The 21330-nt window shown below is 46.2% G+C and overlaps 1 protein-coding gene across 11 annotated transcripts in view; it reads left to right on the plus strand.

Annotated features, from left to right (window-relative positions):
• The window catches only part of LOC121576511 (arf-GAP with coiled-coil, ANK repeat and PH domain-containing protein 2), an 89994-nt gene that overhangs the window by 57041 nt on the left and 11623 nt on the right, over positions 1-21330 (plus strand). For 4 of the 11 annotated variants that reach the window (XR_006661557.1, XM_041889702.2, XM_041889706.2 and 1 more), the window contains 13 exons: positions 1643-1755; positions 3964-4015; positions 4446-4546; positions 5762-5867; positions 6170-6378; positions 9071-9140; positions 10089-10183; positions 17036-17238; positions 17829-17930; positions 18315-18407; positions 18828-19063; positions 19422-19531; positions 19926-20036. Coding sequence is in view for 10 of the 11 variants with exons in the window: in XM_041889702.2 (XP_041745636.2) it covers positions 1643-1755; positions 3964-4015; positions 4446-4546; positions 5762-5867; positions 6170-6378; positions 9071-9140; positions 10089-10183; positions 17036-17238; positions 17829-17930; positions 18315-18407; positions 18828-19063; positions 19422-19531; positions 19926-20036 (1601 nt within the window). In the remaining variant the exon portion in view is untranslated. The remainder of the gene's footprint in view (positions 1-1642; positions 1756-3963; positions 4016-4445; positions 4547-5761; positions 5868-6169; positions 6379-9070; positions 9141-10088; positions 10184-17035; positions 17239-17828; positions 17931-18314; positions 18408-18827; positions 19064-19421; positions 19532-19925; positions 20037-21330) is intronic. The other 7 variants (XM_041889704.2, XM_041889708.2, XM_041889710.2 and 4 more) reach the window with 5 other exon arrangements.

Genomic DNA, 21330 nt, shown 5'->3' on the forward strand with positions numbered 1-21330 from the left:
ATTCAAGTTAATGATGCTGTAATGGGTGGATTGGCAGCCGTTTTAAGAGATTCTATGGTCACTGCAACGTCCATATGTGTGCCCCCTGGGCCTGTATCTCCCCTGGGCCTGTATCTCCCCTGGGCCTGTATCTCCCCTGGGCCTGTATCTCCCCTGGGCCTGTATCTCCCCTGGGCCTGTATCTCCCCTGGGCCTGTATCTCCCCTGGGCCTGTATCTCCCCTGGGCCTGTATCTCCCCTGGGCCTGTATCTCCCCTGGGCCTGTATCTCTAGTACATGTATATTTCCAAGGATAGGCATGTTCAGTAGGCACTAAATAGGAAAATGTCTCGTTTGTGTGAGCCTACCTCATCCGTTTACAAAAAAGAATTCTCCCTTTGCATTTTGATCAAACCCACATATTTAACCCACATCTTCTCAAAGTACCCCTCTCTTCCTGTCCCAACTCCATAGAAATGCCATTACTATGTACGTTGTATAATTAGCCACTACTTTTATAGAAACATATTGCTCTTGTCTAGTGTTTGTTACCTACTGAATTGTCCCTTTTGTAAGGTCAACAGGGTTGTGTTCATTAACGCCCACCGTAGTTCAGTGGTTTTCTTCCTTTTTATGGCTAGTGAACACGACCCCAAATGTGTGGCTCAATGGCACAGTGCCGAGTCCCTCCTCACCTGGCCGCCCACAGTGAATCAGGATCAGACTGTTTTTTTGCCCGCCTCACTGACTGAACGTCTGTATGCCTCAAGCCTGTTTGTGTGCTGTGTATTCGATGTACAAAACCAAGCGCTACCAACACAAAATGCCATTGTCTATTTTCTCTCCCGCTCTCTCTCCCTCTCTCTGTTCTCCTACCTCTGGTCTCTCTCTCTCTCTCTCCCTCTCTCTGTTCTCCTACCTCTGGTCTCTCTCTCTCTCTCTCCCTCTCTCTGTTCTCCTACCTCTGGTCTCTCCTGCTCTCTCTCCCTCTCTCTGTTCTCCTACCTCTGGTCTCTCTCTCTCCCTCTCTCTGTTCTCCTACCTCTGGTCTCTCTCTCTCTCTCTCCCTCTCTCTGTTCTCCTACCTCTGGTCTCTCTCTCTCCCTCTCTCTGTTCTCCTACCTCTGGTCTCTCTCTCTCCCTCTCTCTGTTCTCCTACCTCTGGTCTCTCTCTCTCTCTCTCTCCCTCTCTCTGTTCTCCTACCTCTGGTCTCTCTCTCTCTCTCTCTCTCTCTCTCTCTGTTCTCCTACCTCTGGTCTCTCTCGCTCCCTCTCTCTGTTCTCCTACCTCTCGTCTCTCTCTCTCTCCTCCTACCTCTCGTCTCTCTCTCTCTCTCACCCTCTCTCTGTTCTCCTACCTCTGGTCTCTCTCACCATCTCTCTGTTCTCCTACCTCTGGTCTCTCTCTCCCTCTCTCTGTTCTCCTACCTCTGGTCTCTCTCTCTCTCTGTTCTCCTACCTCTGGTCTCTCTCTCTCTCTCTCTCTCTCTCTCTCTCTCTCTCTCTCTCTCTCTCTCTCTCTCTCTCTCTCTCTCTGTTCTCCTACCTCTGGTCTCTCTCTCTCTCCCCCTCTCTCTGTTCTCCTACCTCTGGTCTCTCCCGCTCTTTCTCTCTCTCTCTCTCACTCTCTCACTCTCTCTCTCTCTCTCTCTCTCTCTTTCAGGACTTCTCGAATGACGACACCAAGCTGGAGTACAATGTGGATGCAGACAATGGCATTGCGATGGAGGGCTACCTGTTTAAGAGGGCCAGCAACGCCTTCAAAACATGGAACAGGTAAGACATGATGCACCTCTCTCGCCTTCTCCCCCCTCGCGCTCTCTCTCCTTCTCCCCCCTCGCGCTCTCTCTCCTTCTCCCCCCTCACGCTCTCTCTCCTTCTCCCCCTCGCTCTCTCTCCTTCTCCCCCTTCTCTCTCTCGCCTTCTCCCCCTCTCTCTCTCCTTCTCCCCCTCACGCTCTCTCTCCTTCTCCCCCCTCACGCTCTCTCTCCTTCTCCCCCCTCGCGCTCTCTCTCCTTCTGCCCCCTCGCTCTCTCTTTCCTTCTCCCCCCTCACGCTCTCTCTCCTTCTCCCCCCTCGCGCTCTCTCTCCTTCTCCCCCCTCGCGCTCTCTCTCCTTCTCCCCCCTCTCTCTCTCGCCTTCTCCCCCCTCTCTCTCTCCTTCTCCCCCCTCACGCTCTCTCTCCTTCTCCCCCCTCGCGCTCTCTCTCCTTCTCCCCCCTCACGCTCTCTCTCCTTCTCCCCCCTTGCGCTCTCTCTCCTTCTCCCCCCTCTCTCTCTCGCCTTCTCCCCCCTCTCTCTCTCCTTCTCCCCCCTCACGCTCTCTCTCCTTCTCCCCCTCACGCTCTCTCTCCTTCTCCCCCCTCACGCTCTCTCTCCTTCTCCCCCCTCGCGCTCTCTCTCCTTCTGCCCCCTCGCTCTCTCTTTCCTTCTCCCCCTCTTTCTCTCTCTCCTTCTCCCCCCTTTCTCTCTCTCCTTCTCCCCCCTCTTTCTCTCTCCCCTTCTCCCCCCTTGCTCTCTCTCCTTCTCCCCCCTCTTTCTCTCTCTCCTTCTCCCCCTTTTCTCTCTCCTTCTCCCCCCTCTTTCTCTCTCCTTCTCCCCCTATTTCTCTCTCCTTCTCCCCCTCTTTCTCTCTCCTTCTCCCCCTCTTTCTCTCTCCTTCTCCCCCCTCTTTCTCTCTCCTTCTCCCCCCTCTTTCTCTCTCCTTCTCCCCCCTTTCTCTCTCATTCTCCCCCCTCTCTCTCTCCTCCCCCCTCTCTCTCTCCTCCCCCCTCTCTCTCCTCCTCCCCCCTCTTTCTCTCTCTCCTTCTCCCCCCTCTTTCTCTCTCTCCTTCTCCCCCCTCTTTCTCTCTCTCCTTCTCCCCCCTCTTTCTCTCTCTCTCCTTCTCCCCCCTCTTTCTCTCTCTCCTTCTCCCCCCTCTTTCTCTCGCTCTCCTTCTCCCCCTCTTTCTCTCTCCTTCTCCCCCCTCTTTCTCTCTCTCTCCTTCTCCCCCCTCTTTCTCCTTCTCCCCCCTCTCTCTCCTTCTCCCCCCTCTTTTCTCTCTCTCTCCTTCTCCCCCCTCTTTCTCTCTCTCTCTCCTTCTCCCCCCTCTTTCTCTCTCTCTCTCCTTCTCCCCCTCTTTCTCTCTCTCTCTCCTTCTCCCCCCTCTTTCTCTCTCTCTCTCCTTCTCCCCCCTCTTTCTCTCTCCTTCCTCTCCCTCCCCCATCTCTCTCTCTCTCCTTTTCCCCCCTCCTTTGCTCTCCTTCCTCTCCTCTCCCCGCCTCCCCCTCTCTTCCTCCTCCTCTCCTCCGCCTCCCATTTCTCTCTCTCCCCCCTCTATCAGTCTCTCTATCCCTCTCTCTCTAGCTGTGCCCTGAAACGGCTTCACCATTGCACTAAACACCACGATGTCCAGTAGGTAGAACATTCCTGGTAGTGGTAATCTTTCTGTGTCCTCTAACCTTGTGGTGATTAGTTATTAGCTGGGTGGGGAGGTGATAAATCACAGTTTAGTATGCAATCATCCAGGGTCAGTCAGGAGGGAGGGAGGTAGTGACGTAGCGTAGTCATCTGACACCTGGGAGAGCGCAGCCTGAATGGCAATGGTGCAGGGCTCCGTGAGCTGCATGGCGTTAGCAAGAAGAGCTCCAACTCTTTATTGTCCTGCAGCCTCAGAATACATTCCCTGTACTGCAAGATGGAGGTCTCTGGAACCATGCTGACTGAGAATGACTTGTGTTACCTATTCACTTGTTTCTCAGACAAACAATTGGGTTTCAAAAGTTCAATATTACGGTGCAGAAAAGCTTTTTTTCCCGACATTATCTGTCAAACCAACAAACGGCTACGTTTTCTACCTAGCTATTCTCCCACGATAATATCAGATTATTATTTTTTAGTCAATTTATTTGTCCTTCATTAAATCTCTATCCATTTCAATTGACTATATTAAATGCTTTAAATTGTCGTGAACGTGATGTGAACGCTCTTGTGATCTCCTTTCAGGCGCTGGTTCTCCATTCAAAACAATCAGCTAGTTTACCAGAAGAAATTCAAGGTAAATCAGATTACACCAGCCGTGTCCTAAATTGGTACCCTGTTCCCTATAAATAGTGTACTACTTTTGACCAAAACCCTATGGGTAGTGTACTGTATAGGGAGAAGGGTGCCATTTGGGATGGAACCTCCAGCTGCTACGCACAACATCAAATATAAACTTCCAGCCCAAATATTCCCCTTGCATTTTAATATGAGGTAGCGTTGAATTTGAAGCACAGTTAACACAACATATTCACTTTGCTCAAGGTTACCAGGTTACAATATGGAATTAAATTAACACCTGTGTTGTGTATACCTCTGAAGAAATTACATTTGCGTGTGTGCACGCGCGCTTGCGCATGCAATTTGTAAATGAGTGTGTATGTGTATATTGCATTGTTTCTGCGTGTGTGTGTGTGTGTTACTGAAGCTGTGTTCCCCTTTCCCAGGATAATCCCACAGTGGTGGTGGAGGACTTGCGGCTATGTACAGTCAAACACTGTGAGGATATCGAACGCCGCTTCTGCTTTGAAGTGGTGTCCCCCACCAAGTAAGTACACACACACATACTATAATGCACATCTATACACTAGATATACAAAAGTATGTGGACAACCCTTCAAATGAGTGGATTCGGCTATTTCAGCAACACCCGTTGCTGACAGGTTTATAAAATCGAGCACACAGCCTATGGAGATTGCATGGCTAACATTGGCAGTAGAATGTCCTCAGTGACTTTCAACGTGGCACTGTCATAGGATGGCACCTTTCCAACAAGTCAGTTCGTCATATTTCTAGCCTGCTAAAGCTTCCCCGGTCAACTGTAAGTGCTGTTATTGTGAAGTGGAAACGTCTAGGAGCAACAACGGCTCAGCCGGGAAGTGGTAGGCCACACAAGCTCACAGAATCTGTCCTCAGTTGTAACACTCAATACCGACTTCCAAACTGCCTCTGGAAGTAACGCCAGCACAAGAACTGTTCGTCGGGAGCTTCATTAAATGGGTTTCCATGGCCGAGCAGCCGCACACAAGCCTAAGATCACCATGCGCGATGCCAAGCGTCGGCTGGAGTGCTGTAAAGCTCGCAGCAATTGGACTCTGGAGCAGTGGAAACACGTTCTCTGGATTGATGAATCACGTGTCACCATCTGGCAGTCCAATGGATGAATCTGGGTTTGGCGGATGCCAGGAGAACGCTACCTGCCCCAATGCATAGTGCCAACTGTAAAGGTGGAGGAGGAATAATGGTCTGGTGCTGTTTTTCATGGTTTGGGCTAGGGCCCTTAGTTCCAGTGAAAGGAAATCTTAACACTACAGCATACAATGACATTCTAGATGATTCTGTGCTTCCAACTTTGTGGCAACAGTTTGGGAACGCCCTTTCTTGTTTCAGCATGACAATGTCCCCGCGCACAAAGCGAGGTCCATACAGAAATGGTTTGTCGAGATTGGTGTGGAAGAACTTGACTGGCCTGCACAGAGCCCTGATCTCAACCCCATCGAACACCTTTGGGATGAATTGGAACGCCGACTATGAGCCAGGCCTAATCGCCCGACATCAGTGCCCGACCTCACTAATGCTCTTGTGGCTGAATGGAAGCAAGTCCCCGCAGCAATGTTCCAACATCTAGTGGAAAGCCTTCCCAGAAGAGTGGAGGCTGTTATAGCAGCAAAGAGGGGACCAACTCCAGGTGCAGGTGTCCACATACTTTTGGTCATGTAGGCCAGGCAGCAGGCTGACGTCCCAGTGTCCCCCCCCACTCCAGGAGCTGTATGATGCAGGCTGACTCTGAGAAGTTGAGGCAGGCCTGGATCAAAGCTGTCCAGAACAGCATTGCCACTGCCTTCAGGGAGCAGGGAGAGGACGCTGAGGTGAGTCACCCACACACTAGCATAACTAATGACCTCAATACATTTCTCCATGTTATTTATTGCTATTTGTTTCCATTTTGTCAATGTCAGGATGAAAATAATCAGATGTACCTCTTAGACAAAAGATGTGAACAAAAATAAAGGATTTCCCTCTAGTGTGTGCGTGTGTGTGCGTGTGTGTGCGTGTGTGTGTGTGTGTGTGTGTGTAGTCGGTTGGTCTGTACCAATAGACAACGAAGTATCGTTCTTCTTCTAGTGTTGTATCTTGTGTATAACCTCATGTTCATGGCCCTCCATGCCAGAAGCTGGACCGGAAGTCTTCCACGTCCACAGGCAGCCTGGACTCGGGCGGCGAGCCCAAAGAGAGGTCACTAAAGGGGGAGAGCGCCCTCCAGAGGGTCATAGTCATTGGGGGCAACGCCTGCTGCTGTGACTGTGGCCAGCCTGACCCACGCTGGGCCAGCATCAACCTGGGCATCACCCTCTGCATCCAGTGCTCTGGGATACACAGGTATACTACATACTGAAGTACTGGTACTACACTGAACAAAAATATCAAACGCAACATGTAAAGTATTGGTCACATGTTTCATGAGCTGCATTAAAAAATCCCTGATATTTTCCATACGCACAAAAATCTTATTTCTCTCAAATGTTGTGCACACATTTGTTTACATCCCTGTTAGTGAGCATTTCTCCTTTGCCAAGATAATCCATTCACCTGACAGGTGTGGCATATCAAGAAGCTGATTAAATTGCATGATCATTACACAGGTGCACCTTGTGCTGGGGACAATAAAAGGCCACTTTAAAATGTGTGGTTTTGTCACACAACACAATGCCACAGGGAGCGTGCAATTGGCATGCTGACTGCAGGAATGTCCATCAGAGCAGTTGCCAGAGAATTTAATGTTCAGTTCTCTACCATAAGCTGCATCCAGTGTCTTTTTAGAGAATTTGGCATTACGTCCAACCGGCCTCACAACCGCAGACCATGTGTAACCACGCCAGCCCAGGACCTCAACATCCAGCTTCTTCACCTGCGGGATTGTCTGAGGGAGGGGGTGCTGAGGAGTATTTCTGTCTGTAATAAAGCCCTTTTGTGTGGAAAAACTAATTCTGATTGGTTGGGCCTGGCTCCCCAGTGGTTGGCTATGGCTCCTCCCAGCCCCACCCATGGCTCCACCCCTGCCCAGTCATGTGAAATCCATAGATAAGGGCCTAATGAATTTATTTAAATTGACTGATTTCCTTATGAACTGTAGCTCAGTAAAGTCTTTGAAATTGTTTGCGTTTTTATATTTTTGTTCAGTGTATATATATATATATATATATATATATATCACCCTCTGCATCCAGTGCTCCGGGGATACACAGTACATTCCTATCACTGCAGATACTACACATCAAGGTACTACTGACTTCATATGTATTCATAGGCGTCAAACCCCAATTACTTTTATTAGGCTACTAGCCACTTAGCCATTTTATGAAGATGGCTTTAGCTAGCCCAGATAGGTTCCCAACCTCATAACTAGCTACCCAGGAGCCATTTCAGGCTATCGATCACGTTCGAGTCGCAAGCTTGTCTAACTATCTTAGCTGGCATGCATGCTGGCATGATTGGTAAGACTTTAGAAAAGCAAGCAACAACTAAATGTACTGAATAAGACTCGCATTCCTTTCAATATTTAGCCCAGATTTTAGCAGAAATGTAGAGAAGCATATTTAGTTTCTTTAAACAAAGAACCACCAGTCAGGAGGAGACAGAGAGCTTAAGAGGTGTGCTTAGATATGCAGAAAAAATATACATATTTTTTTTTACATAGAATTAAGCGTAATGATTATGGCTCTAGATTGCAGGAAAAAGCTGTTTCGGGTGTTTGAAAAATGCAAAATTCTCCAACGTACGGATGGTGGGCCACCCCCCCCAAGCCATCCTCACGTACTTTGTACCCCCTCAGATTTTGGGGGTGCGTGACGCCCCTGTATGTCTTCAAGGTATAACACCGAAGTACTTTACCAATATTGCACCTTCTTTCTATGTGACACACTGAGATTAATCCAAAGTGTTATCTTAACATGGTAACATAAAGCTGCTGTACAACAAGATACTGGACAGACTGGTGCTGTACAACAACATACTGGACAGAATGGTGCTATACAACACGATACTGGACAGAATGGTGCTATACTGGACAGACTGGTGCTATACAACACGATACTGGACAGAATGGTCCTGTACAACAAGATACTGGACAGACTGGTGCTGTACAACACGATACTGGACAGAATGGTACTATACTGGACAGACTGGTGTCAACTGGACAGAATGGTGCTGTACAACACGATACTGGACAGACTGGTGCTATACAACAACATACTGGACAGACTGGTGCTGTACAACAACATACTGGACAGACTGGTGCTATACAACACGATACTGGACAGAATGGTATTGTACAACACGATACTGGACAGAATGGTGCTGTACAACACGATACTGGACAGACTGGTGCTATACTGGACAGACTGGTGCTATACTGGACAGACTGGTGCTATACAACACGATACTGGACAGAATGGTATTGTACAACAAGATACTGGACAGAATGGTGCTATACAACACAATACTGGACAGACTGGTGCTATACTGGACAGACTGGTGCTGTACAACAACATACTGGACAGACTGGTGCTATATAACACAATACTGGACATAATGGTGCTATACTGGACAGACTGGTGCTGTACAACACGATACTGGACAGACTGGTGCTGTACAACAACATACTGGACAGAATGGTGCTATACTGGACAGAATGGTGCTGTACAACAAGATACTGGACAGACTGGTGCTGTACAACAAGATACTGGACAGAATGGTGCTATACAACACGATACTGGACAGACTGGTGCTATACTGGACAGACTGGTACTATACAACAAGATACTGGACAGAATGGTGCTGTACAACAACATTTTTAATAGATGGGAATAAAACAAAAATCAAAGGCTCAGTAAATCTGTCCCCAAGTGCATTTTTGACTGTTTACTTTCTCTGTTACTAACTGCATACTCCCACCTTCTGGCCACAGTACAAACTACACCCTCGGTTGAACAGCATGTTCCTGTGATTAAAATGTTATTTTTTTAGACAATCTCTTTGATGTATGGGTTGATAAGACTCTCACCATCTGCAGGAGTCTGGGGGTCCATTTCTCCAAAGTGCGCTCGCTCACCCTGGACTCCTGGGAACCGGAACTACTCAAGGTGAGAGAGAGGGGGGAGAGGAGGGAGGGGCAGAGGGAGGGAGGGGCAGAGGAGGGAGGGAGGGGCAGAGGAGGGAGGGAGGGGCAGAGGAGGGAGGGAGGGGCAGAGGAGGGAGGGGCAGAGGAGGGAGGGAGGGGCAGAGGGAGGGGAAAGGAGGGAGGGGCAGAAGAGGGAGGGGCAGAGGAGAAGCGGGAGGGGCAGAGGAGAAGAGGGAGCGGGAGAGGAGAGAAGGGAAGGGGCAGGGAGGGTAAAGGAGGGAAGGGGGAGAGAGGGAGGGAGGGAGGGGCAGAGGAGGGAAGGGGAGAGAGAGAGAGGTAGGGAGAGGAGAGAGGGGGAGGGAGGGTGGGCCAGAGGGGGGAGGGAGGGGCAGAGAGAGGGGGAGGGGGTGGGGCAGAGAGAGGGGGGGGAGGGTGGGCCAGAGGGGGAGGGAGGGAGGGGCAGAGCGAGGAGAGGGGGGAGGGAGGGGCAGAGCGAGGAGAGGAGAGGGAGGGGAGGGGGTAGAGCGAGGAGAGGGAGGGGCGAGGGAGAGGGGGAGGGAGGGGAGAGGGGGAGGGAGGGGCGAGGGGAGGGGAGGGGCAGAGGAGGGGAGGGGCAGACGGAGGGGCGGGGGGAGGGGCAGAGCGAGGAGAGGGGGGAGGGGCAGAGGGGGGAGAGGGAGGGGGAGAGGGGGGAGGGGCAGAGCAGGGGGAGGGAGGGGCAGAGCGGGGGGAGGAGAGAAAGGATAAGGGAGGGAAAGGGAGGGGACAGAAAGAGAGAGGCAGGAGACTTTCACGCTCACATACTCCCTCTCTTGCATTCACTAGTGACAGATCAATGCGAAAATGTAATGGTTACAGATTACAGCTGTCTTTAATGTCAAGAATTTACATGAATGACATGCTGTCCTCAGAGTGTGCTGGTTAATTTAGTCATAGTAACTTTATTGTGTGTGTGGTGTGTTGTATACAGCTGATGTGTGAGCTGGGTAATGGGGTCATCAACCAGATCTACGAGGCTCGGAGAGAGGAGCTGGGAGCCAGGAAGCCAAAGCCGGCAGACCCTAGGTACTACCTCCATGTTCTACCTCCATGTTCTATAGCTACCGCTATGTTTAGCTACCTCCATGTTTTATAGCTACCGCTATGTTTTATAGCTACCGCCATGTTTTATAGCTACCGCCATGTTTTATAGCTACCGCTATGTTTAGCTACCTCCATGTTTTATAGCTACCGCTATGTTTTATAGCTACCGCCATGTTTTATAGCTACCTCCATGTTTTATAGCGACCTCCATGTTTTATAGCTACCTCCATGTTTTATAGCTACCGCCATGTTTAGCTACCTCCATGTTTTATAGCTACTTCCATGTTTTTTTATAGCTACCTCCATGTTCTACCTCTATGTTCTATAGCTACCTCCATGTTTTATAGCTACCTCCATGTTTTTTATAGCTACCTCCATGTTTTATAGCTACCTCCATGTTTTATAGCTACCTCCATGTTTTATAGCTACCACCATGTTTTATAGCTACCACCATGTTTTATAGCTACCTCCATGTTTTATAGCTACCTCCATGTTTTATAGCTACCTCCATATTTTATAGCTACCTCCATGTTTTATAGCTACCTCCATGTTTTATAGCTACCTCCATGTTTTATAGCTACCTACATGTTTTATAGCTACCTCCATGTTTTATAGCTACCTCCATGTTTTATAGCTACCTCCATATTTTATAGCTACCTCCATGTTTTATAGCTACCTCCATGTTTTATAGCTACCTCCATGTTTTATAGCTACCTCCATGTTTTATAGCTACCACCAATGTTTTATAGCTACCACCATGTTTTATAGCTACCTCCATGTTTTATAGCTACCTACATGTTTTATAGCTACCTCCATGTTTTATAGCTACCACCATGTTTTATAGCTACCACCATGTTTTATAGCTACCTCCATGTTCTACCTCCATGTTCTATAGCTACCTCCATGTTTTATAGCTACCTCCATGTTTTATAGCTACCTCCATGTTTTATAGCTACCTCCATATTTTATAGCTACCTCCATGTTTTATAGCTACCTCCATGTTTTATAGCTACCTCCATGTTTTATAGCTACCTCCATGTTTTATAGCTACCTACATGTTTTATAGCTACCTACATGTTTTATAGCTACCACCATGTTTTATAGCTACCACCATGTTTTATAGCTACCTCCATGTTTTATAGCTACCACCATGTTTTATAGCTTCCTCCATGTTTTATAGCTTCCTCCATGTTTTATAGCTACCTCCATGTTTTATAGCTACCTCCATGTTTTATAGCTACCTCCATGTTTTATAGCTACCTCCATGTTTTATAGCTACCTCCATATTTTATAGCTACCACCATGTTTTATAGCTACCTCCATGTTTTATAGCTACCACCATGTTTAGCTACCTCCATGTTTTATAGCTACCTCCATGTTTTATAGCTACCACCATGTTTTATAGCTACCTCCATGTTTTATAGCTACCTCCATGTTTTATAGCTACCTCCATGTTTTATAGCTACCACCATGTTTTATAGCTTCCTCCATGTTTTATAGCTACCTCCATGTTTTATAGCTACCTCCATGTTTTATAGCTACCTCCATGTTTTATAGCTACCTCCATGTTTTATAGCTACCTCCATGTTTTATAGCTACCTCCATGTTTTATAGCTACCTCCATGTTTTATAGCTACCTACATGTTTTATAGCTACCACCATGTTTTATAGCTACCTCCATGTTTTATAGCTACCTCCATGTTTTATAGCTACCTCCATGTTTTATAGCTACCTCCATGTTTTATAGCTACCTCCATGTTTTATAGCTACCTCCATGTTTTATAGCTACCTCCATGTTTTATAGCTACCTACATGTTTTATAGCGACCTCCATGTTTTATAGCGACCTACATGTTTTATAGCTACCTCCATGTTTTATAGCTACCTCCATATTTTATAGCTACCTCCATGTTTTATAGCTACCTCCATGTTTTATAGCTACCTCCATGTTTTATAGCTACCTCCATGTTTTATAGCTACCTCCATGTTTTATAGCTACCTCCATGTTTTATAGCTACCGCCATGTTTTATAGCTACCTCCATGTTTTATAGCTACCTCCATGTTTTATAGCTACCTCCATGTTTTATAGCTACCTACATGTTTTATAGCTACCTACATGTTTTATAGCTACCTCCATGTTTTATAGCTACCACCATGTTTTATAGCTACCTCCATGTTTTATAGCTACCTCCATGTTTTATAGCTACCTCCATGTTTTATAGCTACCTCCATGTTTTATAGCTACCACCATGTTTTATAGCTACCTCCATGTTCTACCTCCATGTTTTATAGCTACTTCCATGTTTTTTATAGCTACCTCCATGTTCTACCTCCATGTTCTATAACTACCTCCATGTTTTATAGCTACCTCCATATTTTATAGCTACCTCCATGTTTTATAGCTACCGCCATGTTTTATAGCTACCTCCATGTTTTATAGCTACCTCCATGTTCTACCTCCATGTTTTATAGCTACTTCCATGTTTTTTATAGCTACCTCCATGTTCTACCTCCATGTTCTATAGCTACCTCCATGTTTTATAGCTACCTCCATGTTTTATAGCTACCTCCATGTTTTATAGCTACCTCCATGTTCTACCTCCATGTTTTATAGCTACCTCCATGTTTTATAGCTACCTCCATGTTTTATAGCTACCTACATGTTTTATAGCTACCTACATGTTTTATAGCTACCACCATGTTTTATAGCGACCTACATGTTTTATAGCTACCTCCATGTTTTATAGCTACCTCCATGTTTTATAGCTACCGCCATGTTTTATAGCTACCTCCATGTTTTATAGCTACCTCCATGTTTTATAGCTACCGCCATGTTTTATAGCTACCGCCATGTTTTATAGCTACCTCCATGTTTTATAGCTACCTCCATGTTTTATAGCTACCTACATGTTTTATAGCTACCGCCATGTTTTATAGCTACCACCATGTTTTATAGCTACCACCATGTTTTATAGCTACCTCCATGTTCTACCTCCATGTTCTATAGCTACCGCTATGTTTAGCTACCTCCATGTTTTATAGCTACTTCCATGTTTTTTATAGCTACCTCCATGTTCTACCTCCATGTTCTATAGCTACCTCCATGTTTTATAGCTACCTCCATGTTTTATAGCTACCACCATGTTTTATAGCTACCACCATGTTTTATAGCTACCACCATGTTTTATAGCTACCTCCATGTTCTACCTCCATGTTCTATAGCTACCGCTATGTTTAGCTACCTCCATGTTTTATAGCTACTTCCATGTTTTTTATAGCTACCTCCATGTTCTACCTCCATGTTCTATAGCTACCTCCATGTTTTATAGCTACCGCCATGTTTTATAGCTACCTCCATGTTTTATAGCTACCGCTATGTTTTATAGCTACCGCTATGTTTTATAGCTACCTCCATGTTTTATAGCTACCTCCATGTTTTATAGCTACCTCCATGTTTTATAGCTACCGCCATGTTTTATAGCTACCACCATGTTTTATAGCTACCACCATGTTTTATAGCGACCTCCATGTTTTATAGCTACCTCCATGTTTTATAGCTACCTCCATGTTCTATAGCTACCACCATGTTTTATAGCTACCGCCATGTTTTATAGCTACCACCATGTTTAGCTACCTCCATGTTTTATAGCTACCACTATGTTTAGCTACCTCCATATTTTATAGCTACCGCCATGTTTTATAGCTACCGCCATGTTTTATAGCTACCTCCATGTTTTATAGCTACCTCCATGTTTTATAGCTACCTCCATGTTTTATAGCTACCACCATGTTTTATAGCTACCGCCATGTTTTATAGCTACCGCTATGTTTTATAGCGACCTCCATGTTTTATAGCTACCGCCATGTTTTATAGCTACCACCATGTTTTATAGCTACCTACATGTTTTATAGCTACCTCCCATGTTTTATAGCTACCACCATGTTTAGCTACCTCCATGTTTTATAGCTACCTCCATGTTTTATAGCTACCTCCATGTTTTATAGCTACCTCCATGTTTTATAGCTACCACCCTGTTTAGCTACCTACATGTTTTATAGCTACCTCCCATGTTTTATAGCTACCACCATGTTTAGCTACCTCCATGTTTTATAGCTACCTCCATGTTTTATAGCTACCTCCATGTTTTATAGCTACCTCCATGTTTTATAGCTACCACCCTGTTTAGCTACCTACATGTTTTATAGCTACCTCTATGTTTTATAGCTACCACCATGTTTAGCTACCTCCATGTTTTATAGCTACCTCCATGTTTTATAGCTACCTCCATGTTTTATAGCTACCTCCATGTTTTATAGCTACCTCCATGTTTTATAGCTACCTCCATGTTTTATAGCTACCTCCATGTTTTATAGCTACCACCCTGTTTAGCTACCTACATGTTTTATAGCTACCTCTATGTTTTATAGCTACCTCCATGTTTTATAGCTACCACCATGTTTTATAGCTACCTCCATGTTTTATAGCTACCTCCATGTTTTATAGCTACCACCATGTTTTATAGCTACCGCCATGTTTTATAGCTACCGCTATGTTTTATAGCGACCTCCATGTTTTATAGCTACCGCCATGTTTTATAGCTACCACCATGTTTTATAGCTACCTACATGTTTTATAGCTACCTCCCATGTTTTATAGCTACCACCATGTTTAGCTACCTCCATGTTTTATAGCTACCTCCATGTTTTATAGCTACCTCCATGTTTTATAGCTACCTCCATGTTTTATAGCTACCACCCTGTTTAGCTACCTACATGTTTTATAGCTACCTCTATGTTTTATAGCTACCACCATGTTTAGCTACCTCCATGTTTTATAGCTACCTCCATGTTTTATAGCTACCTCCATGTTTTATAGCTACCTCCATGTTTTATAGCTACCACCCTGTTTACCTACCTACATGTTTTATAGCTACCTCTATGTTTTATAGCTACCGCCATGTTTTATAGCTACCGCCATGTTTTATAGCTACCGCCATGTTTTATAGCTACCGCCATGTTTTATAGCTACCGCCATGTTTTATAGCTACCGCCATGTTTTATAGCTACCGCCATGTTTTATAGCTACCGCCATGTTTTATAGCTACCGCCATGTTTTATAGCTACCGCTATGTTTTATAGCGACCTCCATGTTTTATAGCTACCGCCATGTTTTATAGCTACCACCATGTTTAGCTACCACCATGTTTTATAGCTACCACCATGTTTTATAGCTACCACCATGTTTTATAGCTACCACCATGTTTTATAGCTACCGCCATGTTTTATAGCTACCGCCATGTTTTATAGCTACCGCCATGTTTTATAGCTACCACCATGTTTTATAGCGACCTACATGTTTTATAGCTACCTCCATGTTTTATAGCGACCTACATGTTTTATAGCTACCTCTGTTTTATAGCTACCACTATGTTTAGCTACCTCCATGTTTTATAGCTACCACCATGTTTAGCTACCACCATGTTTTATAGCTACCTCCATGTTTTATAGCTACCTCCATGTTTTATAGCTACCTCCATGTTTTATAGCTACCTCCATGTTTTATAGCTACCTCCCATGTTTTATAGCTACCACCATGTTTAGCTACCTCCATGTTTTATAGCTACCTCCATGTTTTATAGCTACCTCCATGTTTTATAGCTACCTCCATGTTTTATAGCTACCACCCTGTTTAGCTACCTCCATGTTTTATAGCTACCTCCATGTTTTATAGCTACCTCCATGTTTTATAGCTACCTCCATGTTTTATAGCTACCTCCATGTTTTATAGCTACCACCATGTTTAGCTACCTCCATGTTTTATAGCTACCTCCATGTTTTATAGCTACCTCCATGTTTTATAGCTACCTCCATGTTTTATAGCTACCGCCATGTTTTATAGCTACCGCCATGTTTTATAGCGACCTCCATGTTTTATAGCGACCTCCATGTTTTATAGCTACCTCCATGTTTTATAGCGACCACCATGTTTTATAGCGACCTCCATGTTTTATAGCGACCTACATGTTTTATAGCTACCGCCATGTTTTATAGCTACCGCCATGTTTTATAGCGACCTACATGTTTTATAGCTACCTCTGTTTTATAGCTACCTCCATGTTTTATAGCTACCTCTATGTTTTATAGCTACCGCTATGTTTTATAGCTACCACCATGTTTTATAGCTACCGCTATGTTTTATAGCTACCACCATGTTTTATAGTCTCCTGAGTGGTGCAGTGGTCTAAGGCACTGCATCGCAGTGCTAACTGTGCCACTAGATCCTGGTTCGAATTCAGGCTCTGTCGCAGCCGGCCGTGACCGGGAGACTCATGGGCGGCGCAGCGCTGTCTCAATTGGCCCAGCGTTGTCCAGGGTAGGGGAGGGAATGGCCGGCAGGGATGTAGCTCAGTTGATAGAGCATGGGTTGTGGGTTCGATTCCCACGGGGGGCCAGTATAAAAAAAATATGTATTCACTAACTGTAAGTCGCTCTGGATAAGAGCGTCTGCTAAATGACTAAAATGTAAATGTCAATAGCTACCACCATGTTTTATAGCTACCTCCATGTTTTATAGCTACCACCATGTTTTATAGCTACCTCCATGTTTTATAGCTACCACCATGGGAACTGTTTGAGGACAGTGGTTCATCTTAACCATTTGGTTCCACCAGTGATTGATTGAGTAATAATAATAATAATAAAATAATAATAATAATAATAATAATAATAATAATAATATAATAATAATATAATATTGAGTGATGTTGATTGTCCTTCAAGAGACAATTCATGGTGCTTGCCCAACATCAGAGTTGTCGGTGTGTCTTTCCCCAGGCAGGAGATCGAAGCCTACATCAGGGCTAAGTACGTGGACCGGCGTTTCGTGCAGCGCCTGTCCAATGAAGAGTTGCGCTCCAAGGTGGTATCCCTGTCCAGGCAGGAGAAGAGGCTGAGCAGCAGCACGGAACACCTGCCCCCCCGGCCGCCCCCGTCCACGCCCAAACTCCGTCCCGCCTCCAACGCCTCAGGTCAGTCCGGTAGGTGTGAACCCGTCCCAGATCCAGTTTCTTGAAGGTGCGCTCTGGAGCTCTTCCTCCTCTGTTTGGTAGTATTACGAATGAATGTACACTGTGTAGGCTAACTATACATAAACATGGTTCTAACCATGCAAATTCACCAAAAATGCCAATCATAGCGCCTGTTCCTGTTCCGTTTTGATTTTACACTTGCACAAAAAACCTCCCACTCAGTCCTTCAAAACAAACAAGCAGTAGGGCCTGTTACTGTTGACCAGGAATACAGTACAAGCTACGGAGAGTGCCTTTTTTAAAACAGAATTGCGCTACTGCTCAGGACACACAACGGAAGGCACCCTCTCTCTCCCATCTTCTCTCTCGCTTTGTCTCTCTCTTTTCGTTGTAGCCTAGCCTGTAGTCTAACAGCTGTGCTCCTCTCCTCTCCTCTCCTCTCCTCTCCTCTCCTCTCCTCTCCATCCCCCTCTTCTCCACCCTCCTCCGGCTGCTTTGTGCTTCTGGACTAACCCCATTCCCCTCGCTGCTTTTTATTCCTTCCTACCCCTCCATCTCGTGCCCTTTGCTCTCTGACCCCATCCACTGCCCTTGCCTAGCTGCAGCCAAGGGCTTGGAGGCGCGCCGCGACTCTCTCTTCTGTCCCGACGAGCTTGACTCGCTCTTCTTCTACTTTGACACCTCTGCCAAGCTCAGGAGCAGTAAGTATAGCTCTGTGTGTTTTGCTCTCCACCTCCTTTCCTCCCTCCCTCCTCCTGTCCTTCCCTCCTTCCCTCCATCCATCTGTACTCACCGCTCTGGCTGTAGACTAATACCCATTCCACACCCCTCATCTTGCAACATGAGCCGTGCCGTCATGTTGAGGGTGTCGGTGCGGAGCGTACCATGTGTTCCTCTCAGGTGACTCATCACGTGGTTGTGGTCAGTGTCTTGTCTATGGGTTTCATCTGTCTTATTGTGGCTGTGGGGTCAGCCGGGAAATGGCCTCACTGGGTGGTGCGGTGACTAACCACTTGGTTGAAGTTGGTGAATGTGTGTGCGCTGGTGTGTAGTGACTGAGGGATTGACTGTTTGGTCCCCCGCAGTAAGAAGTGCAGACAGTGGTATCCAGAACAGTGCTGATGGGAGTAGAGAGATGCTGGCCAAGAACCCCTCCACCAACAACCTGGCTGAAGCAGGTGATTCACTCTCACTCACTCACTCACTCACTCACTCACTCACTCACTCACTCACTCACACACACACACAACTAGGGCTGTGATGACATTTTGGATGATTGTTATTGGTCAGCCAAATGATTGCATTCACTGTTATAATCGTTTTAATAGCGCACAAAAAATACTTAAAATAACAACAAAATATTAAACGGTTTTGATCCATAATCGTCAGTTACACGATTATACAGTAATTGTGCCAGCCCTAACACGCCCACACACACGCACCCAATGAGTCTCACTCCTATCCAGCTTATATTCAAATAAAGTTATTCAATAACCCCACACACGAGAACGCATTGAAACTACAACTACCTTACTTCAATTCCTATATTTAAATATCCACCGGATTGCCCCTTTAACTCCCTCTCTCCCTCCACCCAGAAGCTGCCGAGGCGCCCCCCATGGCCATGCCTGCCACCCTGCCCCCTCCATCGCCCTGTAAGGAGCTGGTGGTGTTCACGGAGCCCAAGGAGTACTCCCCGGGGCTGCAGCTGTACTGGGCCTCGCGTGCCCGCAGCCTGCCCGACATGGCCGAGGCCCTGGCGCACGGAGCAGAGGTCAACTGGGTCAACACCGACGACGACAAGAGGACCCCGCTCATCATGGCTGTGCAGGGGGTGAGGATACTTGAGTGTTGTGGACAGGCTTGGGAGTGTGTGTGTGTGTGTGGATTTGGTCGTGTGTGTGTGTGGATTTGGTCGTGTGTGTGGATTTGGTCGTGTGTGTGTGTGTGTGTGTGTGTGTGTGGATTTGGTCGTGTGTGTGTGTGGATCTGGTCGTGTGTGTGTGTGGATCTGGTCGTGTGTGTGTGTGGATCTGGTCGTGTGTGTGTGTGTGTGTGGATTTGGTCGTGTGTGTGTGTGGATTTGGTCGTGTGTGTGTGGATTTGGTCGTGTGTGTGTGGATCTGGTCGTGTGTGTGTGTGTGTGTGTGTGTGTGTGTGTTAAATGGACTGTTCCTTTTCTATTCTTCCAGGGCTCGTTGGTGACCTGTGAGTTCCTGCTCCAGAACGCGGGAAACGTGAACCAGCAGGACGCACTGGGCCGAGGACCCCTCCACCATGCCACCATCCTGGGACACACCGGGTCCGTTCCCCCCCTACACACACACACCATCTACCACAACCTCCGATCTGTCGTTTAACAGGCCCGTTAAAGACCCTATGACCACGACTGCTCTCATAGATAAGACATTAGAGGCCTGTAGTAAAGCAACTGTAGCATATAGATGATCTCACCTGGCTTAGTAATACACGCCAGACTGTTCTGGTTTAGATTAAAGCCTTTATGGCAAGCCTCGGCTAAGCCTTTTTGTAAATTATATCGTAATAGACGAGGGTAGTATTTGAGGTTAATTAGTGTTTGAGGTTAATTGTGGTAACCCAAGTTGACAAAGGGGAACTTAAGTCTATGATCTTAGTTCATGTTAGGGTATTACAATTGATTGTTTCCTTTTTAATTTTTTTTCTCTCCAATTCAGTCAAGTGTGTTTATTCCTGAAAAGAGGAGCCAATCAGAATGCGGCAGACATTGAAGCGAAAACGCCCCTATCCATGGCGGTGGACGCAGCCAACGCAGACATAGTCACATTGTGAGTGCAAAGCCGTTTGGCCTTTTTTGAATATAATATACTGAACAAAAATATAAACGCAACATGTGAAGTGTTGGTCTGATGTTTCATGAGCTGAAATAAAAGATCTCATACATGTTCAATACGCACAAAAAGCTTATTTCTCTCAATCTGTGCACCAATTTGTTTACATCCCTGTTAGTGAGCATTTTTCCTTTGCCAAGATAATCCATCCACCTGACATGTGTGGCATATCAAGAAGCTGATTATACAGCATGATCATTACACAGGTGCACCTTGTACTGGGGACAATAAAAGGCCATTAAAATGTGCAGTTGTGTCACACAACACATTGCCACAGATGTCAAGTTTTGAGGGAGCGTGCAATTGCCATGCTGACTGCAGGAATGCCCACCAGAGCTGTTGCCAGAGAATGAATGTTCATTTCTCTACCATAAGCCGCCTCCAACGTTGAATTTGGCATTACGTCCAACCGGCCTCAAAACCGCAGACCACGTGTATGGCACCGTGTTAGCGAGCGGTTTGCTGATGTCAATGTTGTGAACAGAGTGCCCCATGGTGGCGGTGGGGTTATGGTATGGGCAGGCATAAGCTATGGACAACGAACTCAATTGCATTTTATCAATGACAATTTGAATACACAGAGATACCGTGATGAGATCCTGAGGCCCATTGTCGTGCCATTAATCCAACGCCATCACCTCAAGTTTCATGTTTCTGCATGTATTGTTGTGAATTGTTCGATATTACTGCACTGTTGGAGCTAGGAACACAAGCGTTTCGCTACACCCGCAATAACATCTGCTAAATATGTGTATGCGACCAATAACATTTGATTTGATTATATGATTTGATGATAACGCACGGCCCCATGTCGCAAGGATCTGTACACAATTCCTGGAAGCTGAAAATGTCCCAGTTCTTCCATTGCCTGCAGACTCACCAGACATGTCACCCATTGAGCATGTTTGGGATGCTCTGGATATGTGTATGACAGCGTTTTCCAGTTCCCGCCAATATCCAGCAACTTCGCACAGCCATTGAGGAGGAGTGGGACAACATTCCACAGGCCACAATCAACAGCCTGATCAACTCTATGCAAAGGAGATGTCAAGCCAGTATGAAAATGTATGCACTCACTAACTGTAAGTCGCTCTGGATAAGAGCGTCTGCTAAATGACTAAAATGTAAATGGAATGTGTCGCGCTGCATGAGGCAAATGGTGGTCTCAACATTTTCTGATCCATGCCCCTACAATTTTTTTAAAGATATCTGTGACTAACAGATGCATATC

The sequence above is a fragment of the Coregonus clupeaformis genome, chromosome 11 (genome assembly GCF_020615455.1).
Source record: "Coregonus clupeaformis isolate EN_2021a chromosome 11, ASM2061545v1, whole genome shotgun sequence".
NCBI classification, from domain to species: domain Eukaryota; kingdom Metazoa; phylum Chordata; class Actinopteri; order Salmoniformes; family Salmonidae; genus Coregonus; species Coregonus clupeaformis.